The sequence below is a fragment of the Rhinolophus sinicus genome, linkage group LG07, assembly GCF_036562045.2.
Source record: "Rhinolophus sinicus isolate RSC01 linkage group LG07, ASM3656204v1, whole genome shotgun sequence".
Lineage (NCBI taxonomy): Eukaryota > Metazoa > Chordata > Mammalia > Chiroptera > Rhinolophidae > Rhinolophus > Rhinolophus sinicus.
The window spans coordinates 79,349,807-79,362,394 of NC_133757.1; the positions used below are offsets into that span (position 1 = coordinate 79,349,807).

Consider the following 12,588-nt stretch of genomic DNA (forward strand, 5'->3'; position numbering starts at 1 on the left):
AGGGCCCCTCCCAAATGGGCCTGGCTGTGGCTGATTCCTCTTGTGGGTCCCAGGTATCACCCAGCATGGAGGGTTTCCCTGGACCTCCTGGTTCTGGGGGGAACGGGCAGGAGGGCGGACCCAGAACCCTTTGCTCCTTGCTTCCGAAATCTCCATTCCCCAGGGATGACCCCCAGTAAGAAGGCTCAACCCCCACCTATGCAACACTTCCTGTTCACCAACTCACGGAGCCCCCAAATAATGGTTCCAGCAGGAAATGATAGTAATAATAACAACAGCTTCCGGCCCCCCCCCCACAGCCCTGTGACTGGGCATCATGCATACCCCATCTCACAGAGGGCGAAATTGAGGCGCAGACAGGAGAAGCCCCTCCCCTGAGTTCACACAAGCCAAACCAGCTCTCCTCGGCCTCAAGTTCATTTTTGCTCGTGCTGTTGCTCCCAGAGCACTTATGAAGGACCTGTATGAGTCAGGCATTGGGTGGGATGACAACCTGGGGAGTCCCCGCCACCACCATCTGAGGATCAGCCCTCCGTGAAGCTCTGATGTGCCAATTACTGAGCCCCAGGCTAAGCGTTCCACACGATTTAGCTCATCGAATCAACACTGCCCCGTGAGGTGGGCACACGTCTGTAGTCAACACCCCGGCAGGTAAGCCCAGTTCAGTGAACCAACAGTATGAGACTTGGGGGCAGTCCTTTCCTCAACCTGTGCCTCAGTTTCTTCCTCCACACAGCAGGGACAATGCAGCAAGTACTGACAACAGCGCCTGGAACAGAGCAGGGGCAGGTGGGAAACTGAGGCTCAGAGAGGCTGAGAAAGCCAATCACCCAGCTGGTGCCCCACCCAGTGTTAAGCAGGGAGGCCAGCCAGGCCATGGCCTACCCCGCTTCCCTTCACAGCCCGGGTGGGAGTGTTGAGATAACCTACCGCCCCCGTTTCCTCCTGGCCAGGAAGGAGCCAGGCAGAGGAAGTATTAAGAGAAGTAATATAAACACTCCCCCTGAGGGCCGCAGGGTCCAGAAAGGGCACAGCCACCACCCAGAGCAGACCAGCCAGCTGAGTAGTGTTGGTGCAGCAGGCGGCAAGCCCAGGAACGGATGGGCCTGGCGATGGAGCACGGGAGCCCCTACTCCAGGGCTGGGGGCAGCCAGCGCGACTGCTGGTATTATCTGCGCTACTTCTTCCTCTTTGTCTCGCTTATCCAGTTCCTCATCATCCTGGGCCTCGTCCTCTTCATGGTCTACGGTAACGTGCACGTGAGCACCGAGTCCAACCTGCAGGCTACCGAGCGCCGGGCTGAGAGCTTGTACAACCAGGTCGTGGGGCTCGCAGCCAGCCAGGCCAACCTGTCCAAGGAGCTTAACCTCACTGCCCGTGCCAAGGAGACCAACACGCAGATGCTGCAGAACGCCCGCCGCGACCTGGACCGGATCAACGCCAGCTTCCGCCAGTGCCAGGTTGAATGGGGAGGGTGAAGGGCGTGACACTCACCCTGGGGACCCTGGGAAAGTCATCTCACCTCTCTGAGCTTCAGTTTTCCCACCCATAAAATGGGGACAGTCACAGACCCTATATTTTGCGTGAGGAGCCCATGTAGGTCAGCAATGAATATTTTGTTACTAAAAGTATATCTCATACAATATTTGGGATATACTTATACTAAAAAGAAATATATGCGTTATCTACCTAGAATTCAAGTGTAACTGGGCGGCAGCCTTGGGTCCATGACTTAATATGCATGGAGCGCCTAGAATGGGCCAACTGCAAATACGTAAGAACTGGCTAAATAAAAACTCAGAGAGTTTGGTTCTTACTTAGTAATAAGTGTAAATGGCTTATATTTGCCTTCTGCTGGCATCTGCTTTAGAAATATAATCTCATTATTGAAGCCCAGGAGGTAGGGAGAGGCTCTAAACCCTTTTGCAGATGGGGAAATGGAGGCTTGAGAAGGAGGCGGCTTTCACAAGGGGGCAAAGCAGCCTCAGGGGGAAAGTCACAGTGGCACACTTGGGGCTCTCGTGGAGACAGTCACCCCCTAGCACCCTCAGCTTGTGTCAAGCTCACTGGACAATCGCCCATGTACCCTCACACACACATGCTTCCCTCTGTGGAGGTCTTGGTGCCAGAGACACTGAGGAAGGGGCCCCCCTCTGACCTCAGCTGACATAGGGAGGGAAGCTGGGTGACGATAGCCTTGGTTGCTGCCACAGGAGGGGTCCTGGTTGGCTGGAGTAGGTGGTGGGGGCAGGGGGAAGGATAAGACCACCTAGCCCTCCTCATTGGGCAGAAAGGCCCCTCTCAGACCTGCCCCAGGACAGTGTCTCCCCTTCTCAGACCCCAAGGCAGGGTAGGTCCCTGTCAGACTCCCAAATGGGGGCAGGTCCCCCTCAGATCCCAAAGCGCGCTGTCCCCCTCATACTTTCAGAGCAGAGCAGGTCCCCCTTAAGCCCCAGAGCAGGATGGGTCCCCCGTCAGACTCCCAGAAAGGGGGAACTCTCCCCTCAGACACCCAGAGAAGGAAGGGTCCCCATCAGACTCCAAATGGGGTGAGTCCTACCTCAGAGTCCAGAGCAGAGTAGGTCCCCCGTGAGGCCCCCAAAATGGGAGGTGTCCCCCCTCTGGCTCTGGGGGAGTATGGGTTCCCATCAGATGCTTAGAATGGGGACAGGTCCCTCCTCAGACCCTAGAGCAGGGCGGATCCCCCCTCAGACTCCCAGAATGGGGTGCATCCCCCCTCAGATTCCCAGGGCAGGGCTGTCTACCCCCTCAGACTGCCAGGGTCTGGCGGCTTCCTTCAGTCATCTCACTTCCTGGGAATTAGCCCATTGGATCATCCAGGACACGCACCGCCATCCGGCCCAGGAGCCATAGGAAGGAATCAGGATTATAAAGTGATAGATACTCACACGCATCCCAGCATCCTGACTCCCCGTCATAGAAGATTAGAAATCTAAGAATCTGGATCTTTATAACTTCAAAATTTGAAAATCATGCCTTTTTATCCCCCCTTTGTGTTAACAAATTCTCTGAGCTGGAACCCCTCGAGGTTTTCTTTTGAGGGGACCCGGGTCCCATACCCCCCACTTCAGGAGGGAGGTGCTGATGGCTGGAAAGTGTCCCATAGACCCGCCCCAGCCCTCGCCCCTGTCCCAGCAGCCCCACTGTCTGATAGTAACGGATATGAATCTTGGTCTTTCTCTGGTTCTGGCAGTGGTAAGAAACATGATTTTTCTTGAAATTTCTGCAAATGCAACTGCACTTCTGGCCCTGAGACCCTGGAAGAGAAAGGAGAGTTGAACTCAGTGAATTTTTTTTTTTTTTTAGGGTCTGCCCCACTGCCACCTGTGTCAAGGCACCAGAACCCTGACTCAGGATGTGGCTGGACATCCTGGGCTCCCCTTTGACACTCGCTCTAACTGGCAGATAAACTCTTTCTCACTTCATCCAACTTACCGTGTTTCCCCGAAAATAAGACCTAGCCGGACCTTCAGCTCTAATGCGTCTTTTGGAGCAAAAATTAATATAAGACTCGGTATTATATTATATTATATTATATTATATTATATTATATTATATTATTAGACCCGGTCTTATATTATAGTAAAATAAGACCAGGTCTTATATTAATTTTTGCTCCAAAAGACACATTAGAGCTGATTGTCCGGCTAGGTCTTATTTTTGGGGAAACACAGTACTTTGTCTCCGCCTGCAGACCTTCCCCTTCTGTGGCTAAGGCTTTGAAAGCAGAAGTCCCTGAAACTTCCCGAGCTATACTTCTGCTCTCCCTAACTCCAGGGCGTTGGCATGGATCCAGCCTTCCTAAGGAGTAAGGACAAAGAGTGGCAGAAAGACAAATCCTCTGAACTCTTCATGTCTTGTTATATTTCTGTGGAGAGTTATGTTCCAAAGTTTGGAAGGCACAACCTTTGTTGAATCATAAAACTTGATTCACAAGCCATACAACTGACCCATTTAAAGTGTACAGTTCAATGATTTTTTAGTACATTCACAGAGTTGTACAACCATCATGACAATTAACTTTGGAACATTTTTATCACCCCCAAAGGAAACCCCATCCCCATTAGCAGTCACCCCCCACTCTCCCTCCCTCAGCCCCTGAGAACCACAAATCCGCTTTCTATATTTATGGGTTTACTTATTCTAGACATTTCATCTAAATAGAATTGGACACTATGTGACCTTTTGTGATTGACTTCTCTCACTCAACATCAGGTTCTCAAGGTTCGTCCCCATTGTAGCACGTGTCAGCGCTGCCTTCCTTTTTATTGCCAAATTGTGTTAATCGTAACAACTTTTGAAGATCAAACCAGCTTTTCCTGTTGTGAATTGGGCTAACACAGGCCATCTGGGTGCTGGATCTGGGGCCCCAGCCCTGAGTTTCTGGGCAGCCAGGTGACCCTCAGGCCCCACAGGGGCAGGACTCTGAGCTCTGTCCTTGTCCCCTCTGGGCAGATAGTCCATGCGAACATCGAGAGGTACCTGGCTGCCATCATCCTGGACGAGAAACAATGCCAAGAACAATTCAAGGAGAATAACAAGAGCTGCAACGGTAAGTGGTCTGAGCAGCGGAGAGCTTGGGTGGGGTTCTCCCTGCCCAATTCTTTGGCAACCCCTCAACTCTCCTGAGTCTTATTGTCCTGTACCTGTAGCCTTGACCCTCATGTTGACCGAGAAGACCAAGACGCTAGAGGTGGAGTTGGTCAAGGAGAAGGCAGTCTGCACCAAAGACAGGGAGAGTCTGGCGCTGAGCAAGCAGAGGATGGAGGAGCAGCTGGCCGAGTGCAACAAGGCCCGGGAGCAGCAGCGGCGGGAGCGACAGCTGGCAGAGGATCGGCTGCAGACGGTGCAGTCCCTCTGCCTCTCTCTGGACAAGAACAAGTTTGAGACTGACATGCGCAACCTTTGGAGGGATTACATAATGCCGCGTGTCCTGGATAAAACGAGCTACAACCCATACCATCCCCTCAGCACGAATATAGACGCCATCCGGATAAACTGTGACAACCTGCCTCTCATCATGAGTAACAAGGTGGAGGACCTGGCCCGGAGCTTGCGGACTGGCATCGAGGGTGTGGCCCGTGAGAACGCAGACATCCAGCGCCAAAAGCAGGAGGTTGAGCAGAGGCTGAGGGACAGTCAGGAGGCCAAGGAGAAGGCGGAGAAGGAGGCCCAAGCCCGGGAGGTGAAGCTCCAGGCCGAGTGTGCCCGGCAGACCCAGCTAGTGCTAGAGGACAAAGCAGCCCTGCGGAAAGAGCGAGACAACTTGGCCAAGGAGCTAGAGGAGAAGAAGCTGGAGGCCGAGTATCTCAAGAAGGAGCTAGCTGTCAGCCGCTCAAACTTGGATGACTGCAGAAAGGCCAAGGTGGGCTGGCACCCCAGATTTAGGTGGCACTGGGGGTGGGTCTAGAGGCCACGTTGGTGGTGATGTTGAACTTGGGTTTGAGGTTGGGTTAGTTAGCACTCACTTGAGCATTTCATTGACGTTAGGATTGGGGCCAAGTCTGGAATGGGATCAGCATTCCAGGAAGAGTGTAGGATTCAGACTGGAGTCAGAGGTAGGGTGGCTGTTGGATCCAGGGTGGAGTGAGGGGTGAATCTAGAATGTCAGGCTAAGTTGAAGCATTGAAGGTAGATTTAGAATTGAGTCTGGGTTCACACATAAGAAGTAGAGTCTCGCGTTGGTTTAAGGCTTATGGTTATCTATTCATGTGGATTTTATTGGCATTCGGGTTGGGGTGGTTGGAAATTGGGAATGACACTAAGAAAGGGTTAAGGATTGGGGTTGAGTTTAGGGCCGCTGGATGGGCCTCAGAATTGGTTTAGGGTGAGAACTAGGGATTCATTGAGCGTTGGTGTCAGGGTTGGAGTTATCTGAATTGAGTTGAAGAATCAGGGGACACTGGGTTAGCATTGGGAGTGACATTAGATTAGAGTGAGGGTTAAGACAGGTCGAGAGGAAGACTTGATGTGGACATTGAATTTGTTTAGACTTGGATCCAAGTGAGTTCTTGGTAACTGCTGTGTCTAGAGTTGGTTTGGATTAATATTCCATCTCATTAGTCTTAGAATTGGGGTTGAGAAAAGATGAAAACTTTAGTTGGGTGTTGCATGCAGGTGGGTTGTTAGGCCTAGGGTTGGATGAGGAGTGAATCTAGGATGTCAGTGGCTTTGAATGGATTGAATTGAGGCACTGAAATTGGAGTTGAGGCTCAGGTGGATGTAGGTGGCGAGTGGCCTAGAGATTATTAGAAGTTTGGGGCCAAGAGTGGATTTAGGATTTCATGGGTATTAAGAGGGGCAGGGATTGGCATTACCATGAGTTAGAATTTGAGGTTGGGTTTAGGGTGGCTGGGTGGGGATTGAATTGGGTTGGCATTGGGATATATTTGAGGTGCAGGATTAGGTGACTCTGGTTTAGGGTGGGAATATATTGGGGTTGGGGTGAGGCTCAAGGCTGGGTCTAGAGTAGAAGCTGTGTGGATGCTGATCTTGGGGTGGGCCTGGGTTGGTGTTCTGTTTCAGGTAGAGGGTGGGGTCTAAGGTTGAGTTGGGGTTAAGCGTGGCCTTGGGAAGGTGTTTGTGGGTGGCCGTGGTGGAGCGCACGGCTGGGGTTGGGGGGATGGGGTAGGGGGTAGATTTTTCATAGCAGCTGAGTCTAGGGCATGGGTTGGCATCAGAGTTAGATCTAAAGTTACAGTCAGATCAGGTATATCCTTGGGATTGGGTTTAGGTCTGGGTTTGATTCTGAGGAAGTCTCTGTTTTCATGTTGGGATCGGATTTTAAGTGATTGAGTTCAGAACTGGCTTTGGATTTCAGGATTGGGAGGGATTGGCTCAGGTTTGTTCAAAGCATGGCATTGAGAATTGGGGTCCAGTGGTTTACAGAGTGAGTCAGCTTCAGTCTGGAAAGGGGCTGGGTTGGGTGGATGGTTCCAGTGGGGTCATGAATTGGGGTCAGGTTGGCACTGAGGTTGTAATGGAGACCAAGGCAGGCCGGCCCTGCAGAGTAGGCTCTCTGGAGGGGGCTGCCAAGGGAAGCCAGCCCCTGCGGTCCCCAATCATTTGAGGGCAGATGGGTATGGGTGATGATTATACATCCATTAATACATGTGTCCTTCTCCATGAGTACCTGTTTGTTTCTCCACCCTGGCATGACCTCAGAGCCAAGTCTCCAAGAGTATGGAAGGGCAGAAACCTCCTGGCACTGTGGTTCAGGGGTCCCAGCTTATGCCAACCTCCCTCTATCCTTCTTCCCACAGTCACAGCCGATGCTTGTGCCAAGACCTTTTGGCCCTGCCCCCAACACCCAACCCATTGGTGAGTGAGGGCCGAGCCAGGGATGGGGCGGGTACTCTCCACCTTGTATCCGGGACTTCCAGCCTATCCGTAACCCAGGTGAAGGGGCTACTAAGGCAATAGGTTGGGCCTAACCCCTCCCTCTCTTGCTAGACACACGTGACCTGGAGGAATTCAAGAAGAGGATCCTAGAGTCCCAGCGGATTGCTACAAGCAACTCAGTCCTATCCAGGTGAAGAGCTGGGCGGGCTGAGATAGTTCAATCCCAGGGCTTTGGTCTCAAGACTGGGGGTGGAGGGAGGCTCATCTCACACTTGCTGCTTCCTTAATTGAGCACCTACTGTGTACCAGGCTCTATGCTAAGCCCTGGGGACACAGGAGTGACCAAGACACATGCAGTTGCATTCGTGAAACTCCCTAAGTAGTGGGTGAGAGAGACAATGATGGAGCCATGACAAGAAGAGTAGCCAAGAGCCTACAATTATTAGGTGCTTAGTGTGAGCTCAGCACAGTTTTGAGCACTCTGTCCTATTAAGTCATTCAACCCTCACAACCTATCAGTTGATGAACTATAGTTATTCCCACTTTCCGGATGAAGAGAGTGAGGCACAAAGAGAGTATGCATCACGCTCCAGGTAACACACCCAGGGAGGGATGAGCTGGAACATGAACCCAAGTATCAGACTCCAGACAGGCAAGGGAGGGCCTCAGTGAGGAGGGGAACTTTGAGCCAGAGGATGGGCAGGAGCTGGCCTGGGGAGGACAGGGGCAACAGTGCTCCAAGCACATGAACAGCTAGGACCCAGGCCTGGGTAGCTTGGATTAGGGTGGTTGAGGGTGGCTGGAACGGAGGAAGGGAGGGAGAGAGAGCAGCGTCCGATAGTAGTCCTGGGCTTCTCGCTCCACCCCTGTGAGCCTCGCTTTTCTACTTCTACAAAAATGGGGGCCTCTGAAATCAAGGGCATGGAAACACTTTGCCAACTGTAAAGTGCTGTCCACCAGTGTCTGGAGCAAGGGTCCAGGGATCCGAGCAGGGAGCCTCAGAGTGCCGGCACCCACTCAGGTCATGGCTCGATGCCTGTGCCCCCTCGCTGCCTCCCAGAGCCTGGTCATCTGGCCAACAACACCCTGTGCGTCATAGGGAAGGTGACTCAGGCCACCACTCTGAGAACACCCTGTGCTCCGTCCTTGGTCGAAGACACACTCCCCACTCAGGAACACACCGCTTGCTTAGGACCTGAGGATGGTCAGGCCCATTTGCAGTTTAGGACCCGAGGCCCGGGGGGACACCTGCGATTTGAAGATCACTCTGACCCCAAAGACTGTGGCTTCCTTGAATGACTTTGCCACCAGACTATTGTCCATCTGGGTCTATTTCAGCTTCAGGGTGCTACATGAGGGCCTTGGGTCCAGACTTCCAGAGGTCTGTCGCCAACGCCTCGGGGTCTCCACATTCTTCTCCATCTCTACTGTACCTCTTCTTACATACCCCTTCCCATGGGAGCTCACCCCCTTACGGAACTGTTCCCCTCGCTCTGGATGGCTCTGCCTCAGTGAAATCCCTCAGACTTGGGCAGCCCGCAGAGAGGGAAGCAAGAGGGTAGGGAGAAGCCCCTGCTCCGAGTAAACAGTTTTCCTCTCTCCATCTTGGCCTGAAGCCATCATGGCAAGGAAGGAGGTTCTATTATTATCCCCACTTCTCAGAGAGGGAACTGAGGCTCCAGGGAAGTGATCAGCCAGGGTCATGCGTCAGCAAATCATGGCCAGAGCCAGACCTGTCTGGGTCGCAGCTAAGAATCGGAAAGCTCTTGACATTGTTTACCCCAAATGACATTGACCTGCCAAGAAAGTGCGCACTTCAGCCTGGGCCCCTCCTGCTTCTCTCTGCAGGGTCGCAGGAAGGGCCTCTGGGCTCCAGCCTTAATTAGCCTTCCCCTGAGAAAGGGGCCGGGGATGAGCAGGCCCTGGCCATCCGCCCTGAGCTTGAATCTTGGCTCAACCAGCCACTCAGTGGGCAACGGTGGGCAAATCACCAGCCACAGAATCAAGACATTCAAATTTTAGATGAACCCGAGCAGGGGCCAGGTTTGAGGCCCACCATCACCCGTCTCCCTATCCAGGAGCTGATTTTCTTTCTCGTCTTGTTCCTCTGTGCCTCAAGAAAGTCTCCACTGGTGCTAAGTCGCCCTGAGGCTTCCCCCACACCTGCTGCTATCCCGTATTCACAAAGCGAGGGCAGACCCAGGGCCTAGTGTCACCAGGACTTGAGCACGAGGTCTTCCTTCCTAATTGCACATTTGTAAGTCATTGTCTATTGACGGCAAGTGCACCTTTACTTGGGTAAGATTGGGTGTCCTTTGGAGGTCAATTTAATTCATCTTTTAAAAACCACAATGGAGATGAAGACAAACATTCAGTAAATATTGGTTTAGGGGCTATGTGGCTGGAGGCGGCAAAAGTTGCGCTGTGGAAGGTGGAAGACGCGAATGCAGCCCCGATTCTGTGCTGCGCGCGTAGGGCGCGTCGCTCCATTTCATTGCCGTCACTATTATGATTTGTTTGTTCATTGAACCCATATTTCTCGAGCAACTGCTGGGTGCTGAGGACACGGGCAGGAACAAGGCACAGAAACCCTTGCTGTTGGTGGGGCTCACAGTCTCGTGGGGAGACAGATGATAAACCAGATGAATGAGTCAGTACGGGTCCCCTTAGTGTTAGGCAAGACAGATTCCGGATGAGGGAGTGTGAGGTTAGAATTTTCCACAGGGGGCCAGGGCAGGATTCCCTGAGGAGGTGACATTTGAGCAGAGAACTGAAGGAGGTGAGGAAGGAGCCATGGGGCTGTGGGGAGGGAGGTTCCTGTACCAGGCAGAGAAGACAGCCCATGCAAAGGCACTGAGGCAGGACCATGACTGGTGATTTTGAGTGAGGAAGCTGGAATGGCTGGAATGATCAAGAGGGGAGAGTGGGAGGAGGTGAGGTCAAGAAGATGATGGGGACAGATCACGGAGGTTTCTGTGCTGGGGGACTTTGGGAGCCCTGGGCAGGCTGTGAGCAAAGGAGGATGTAACCCTAATCGGGTGTTCACAGGCGCCCTCTGGTTGTGGTTGGGGGTGAAGGTGGGAACCAGGGACCAGTGATGAGTGACAGCACTGGTCCAGGCCAGCAATGGCGGCTTAGGAGCCTCAGTCTGTGGAAAATGGTGAGGGGTGACCCTCCCTTGTAGGCTGGTGGGGAAGAGTGCGTGAAGCATGTATGTCAGACAGAGAGGCTGGAGCCAGGGAGGGTGGACCAGAGCCAGCCAAGGAATGTGAGGCTCGGGCCCCAGGGAAGAGCCAGGGAAGGAAGGGAGGGGGCCAGCGGAAGCGGGACTTGGCCACAGCCCCCTCTTCCCTGACCAGGAAACAGCTTCTGCGCCAAGCCCTGACCCCTCATGAGAACCTTTGCCAGGCCAAGGTGGGGGAAGGGCATTGCCGACAGCAGCAGGATGGCTCCTGAAGGGGCAGCGGGGGGACTGTGGCAGGGTTTGAGTCCCTGAAGAGAAGGCCTAGTGGGGCAGAGGGGTTGGAACCTTGAATGCCAGGTGGAGAGGATCTGGCTTTGTCATGAGGGTGCTGGGGGGCCATGGAGAGCGAGCGAGTACGGGCCAGCTCATCAGAAAAACCCTCCTGGGAATGAACGTGTGTGGGGTGGGGGAGGACAAGCGTTTTGGGGCAAACTCCCAGAATCCCCAGGGTCTTCAGAAAGACTGTAGCCGAGGCCTGGAGCATAGGACGTGGCCTCTCTGAACCTCTGACTTTTCTTCTGTATCGTAAGGAAGCATACATCTCAGTCCCACCTCTTCCAAAGAAGCTCAAGTAGGAGAGTATTGGAGAGGGTGAAGCCCCAAGGAGCCAGAGTCTTTGATAGCAAAGAGGGGTTGAGGTAGGAGGGGGCAGGCCCAAGGAAGGTTTGTCCTTCTGTCGGCCTGATGGACTATTGTATTCCCATCTCCTTCCTGCCTTAGTGGCTGAGGAGGCGCTGGGCCCCAAGGACTGAAGGGTGACCCTGACTTGCGGATCCGCAGACCTGGTGCAGCGAGACGCCACAGCACGAGAAGCAGCCAGGGCGGCAGTCAGGCGGTAACCCACACATGTACCACAGTGGGCACCCTCGGCCTGCGCCCCACGCCCCACCCATACCTCCTAATACTCTCACAGGCCCACACCCGCACCACACAATCCCCCACCCACAGCTGCCACAATGACATCCCAGAGACACAGAAATGATGTCACACAGACGCGGTGACATGACACACACACTTCTGCCCAACCTCGCCCAATGTCACACGCCTCTATGCACAGGCCAAGGCACCCACAGCACCCCCTCACACCCCTCATCTGCACACCTGTGCTGCCACCCCCCCTCCTCTGATTCCCTTATCTCCGGGTGCTTCCTCACCGCCAGTGCTAATGGTCTGGGAAATGAGAACAGAAAGATATTCAACTCTATCCCTGGGAGTTTCCAGGCCCACCTCTGTGTCAGGGAGCATCTGGTCCCAGGGTGAGTGTAGCCCACCGGCCCCTCATAGCCAGTGAAGGCACTGATTCTTCACTCCCTCTCTCCATACCCAGCCCTGCCTGTGATCCCTGTAAATGTTAGGCACTAAATAAATGTTATCGATCCTTTCAAAGACACCAGAGTTGTGATTTTTGCTTTGAAAAGGCACCACTTGGCCTCGAGCGAGAAAAGACTAGAAAGATAAAAGCTGGAGAAACCCCTCCCCAACATCCCCAGGTCAGAAGACCCTTCAACCCAGAACAAATGGGGGACACCAGCTTCTCCCACGTCTCGGCATCTCCACGTGGGAAGAGACAGCATTGTTGTCGATTTCTTGTTCCTGTAAAACAGCAGATATTTACAAGGCAGTTTCTTAAAAAGCAAATTATCCATTTGTAGCTTTCATTTTTCTGGATTTGCAAAGATTCCCCCAGGTCTTGACAACAATTGCTGAGGTTACCACAGCCTGTGGTGAATTGCAGGAACTCCTCCTCGCCAAAATTACTCCAGGAACAACAGCACAAAAGTCTCAACTCGTTTGTTTTATTTTGTTGTTTGCGGCGAGATGGGATGTCAGAAAGGGCACCTGCGTCCAGTTTTGGGGCGTTTCAACCCTCCTCATTAACTTAGCAGGTAGGTTGGAAAAGCACATTAGAGACATACAGGGAAATCCCATTGTACCCAGCAGACTGGGGGGAAAAGTTCAAAAGCCGTTATACCTGCTGCTGG

The 12,588-nt window shown here is 53.2% G+C and overlaps 1 protein-coding gene across 1 annotated transcript; it reads left to right on the forward strand.

Annotated features, from left to right (window-relative positions):
* The first annotated feature begins 1,005 nt into the window (after positions 1–1,005).
* Positions 1,006–11,469, forward strand: PLVAP (plasmalemma vesicle associated protein). Its single transcript, XM_019737076.2, has 6 exons — positions 1,006–1,460; positions 4,477–4,573; positions 4,674–5,386; positions 7,284–7,341; positions 7,474–7,552; positions 11,327–11,469. Exons 1-6 carry the CDS (start codon positions 1,101–1,103, stop codon positions 11,331–11,333), a joined length of 1,314 nt encoding a protein of 437 aa, XP_019592635.1. The 5' UTR covers positions 1,006–1,100; the 3' UTR covers positions 11,334–11,469.
* Positions 11,470–12,588: the final 1,119 nt, after the last annotated feature.

Coding starts and splice junctions, on each gene's coding strand:
- PLVAP (XM_019737076.2), top strand. CDS start 1,101: ATGGGCCTGGCGATGGAGCACGGGAGCCCCTACTCCAGGGCTGGGGGC. Junction 4,574..4,673: donor GAATAACAAGAGCTGCAACG/GTAAGTGGTCTG, acceptor CTGTACCTGTAG/CCTTGACCCTCATGTTGACC. Junction 7,342..7,473: donor CCCCAACACCCAACCCATTG/GTGAGTGAGGGC, acceptor CTCTCTTGCTAG/ACACACGTGACCTGGAGGAA.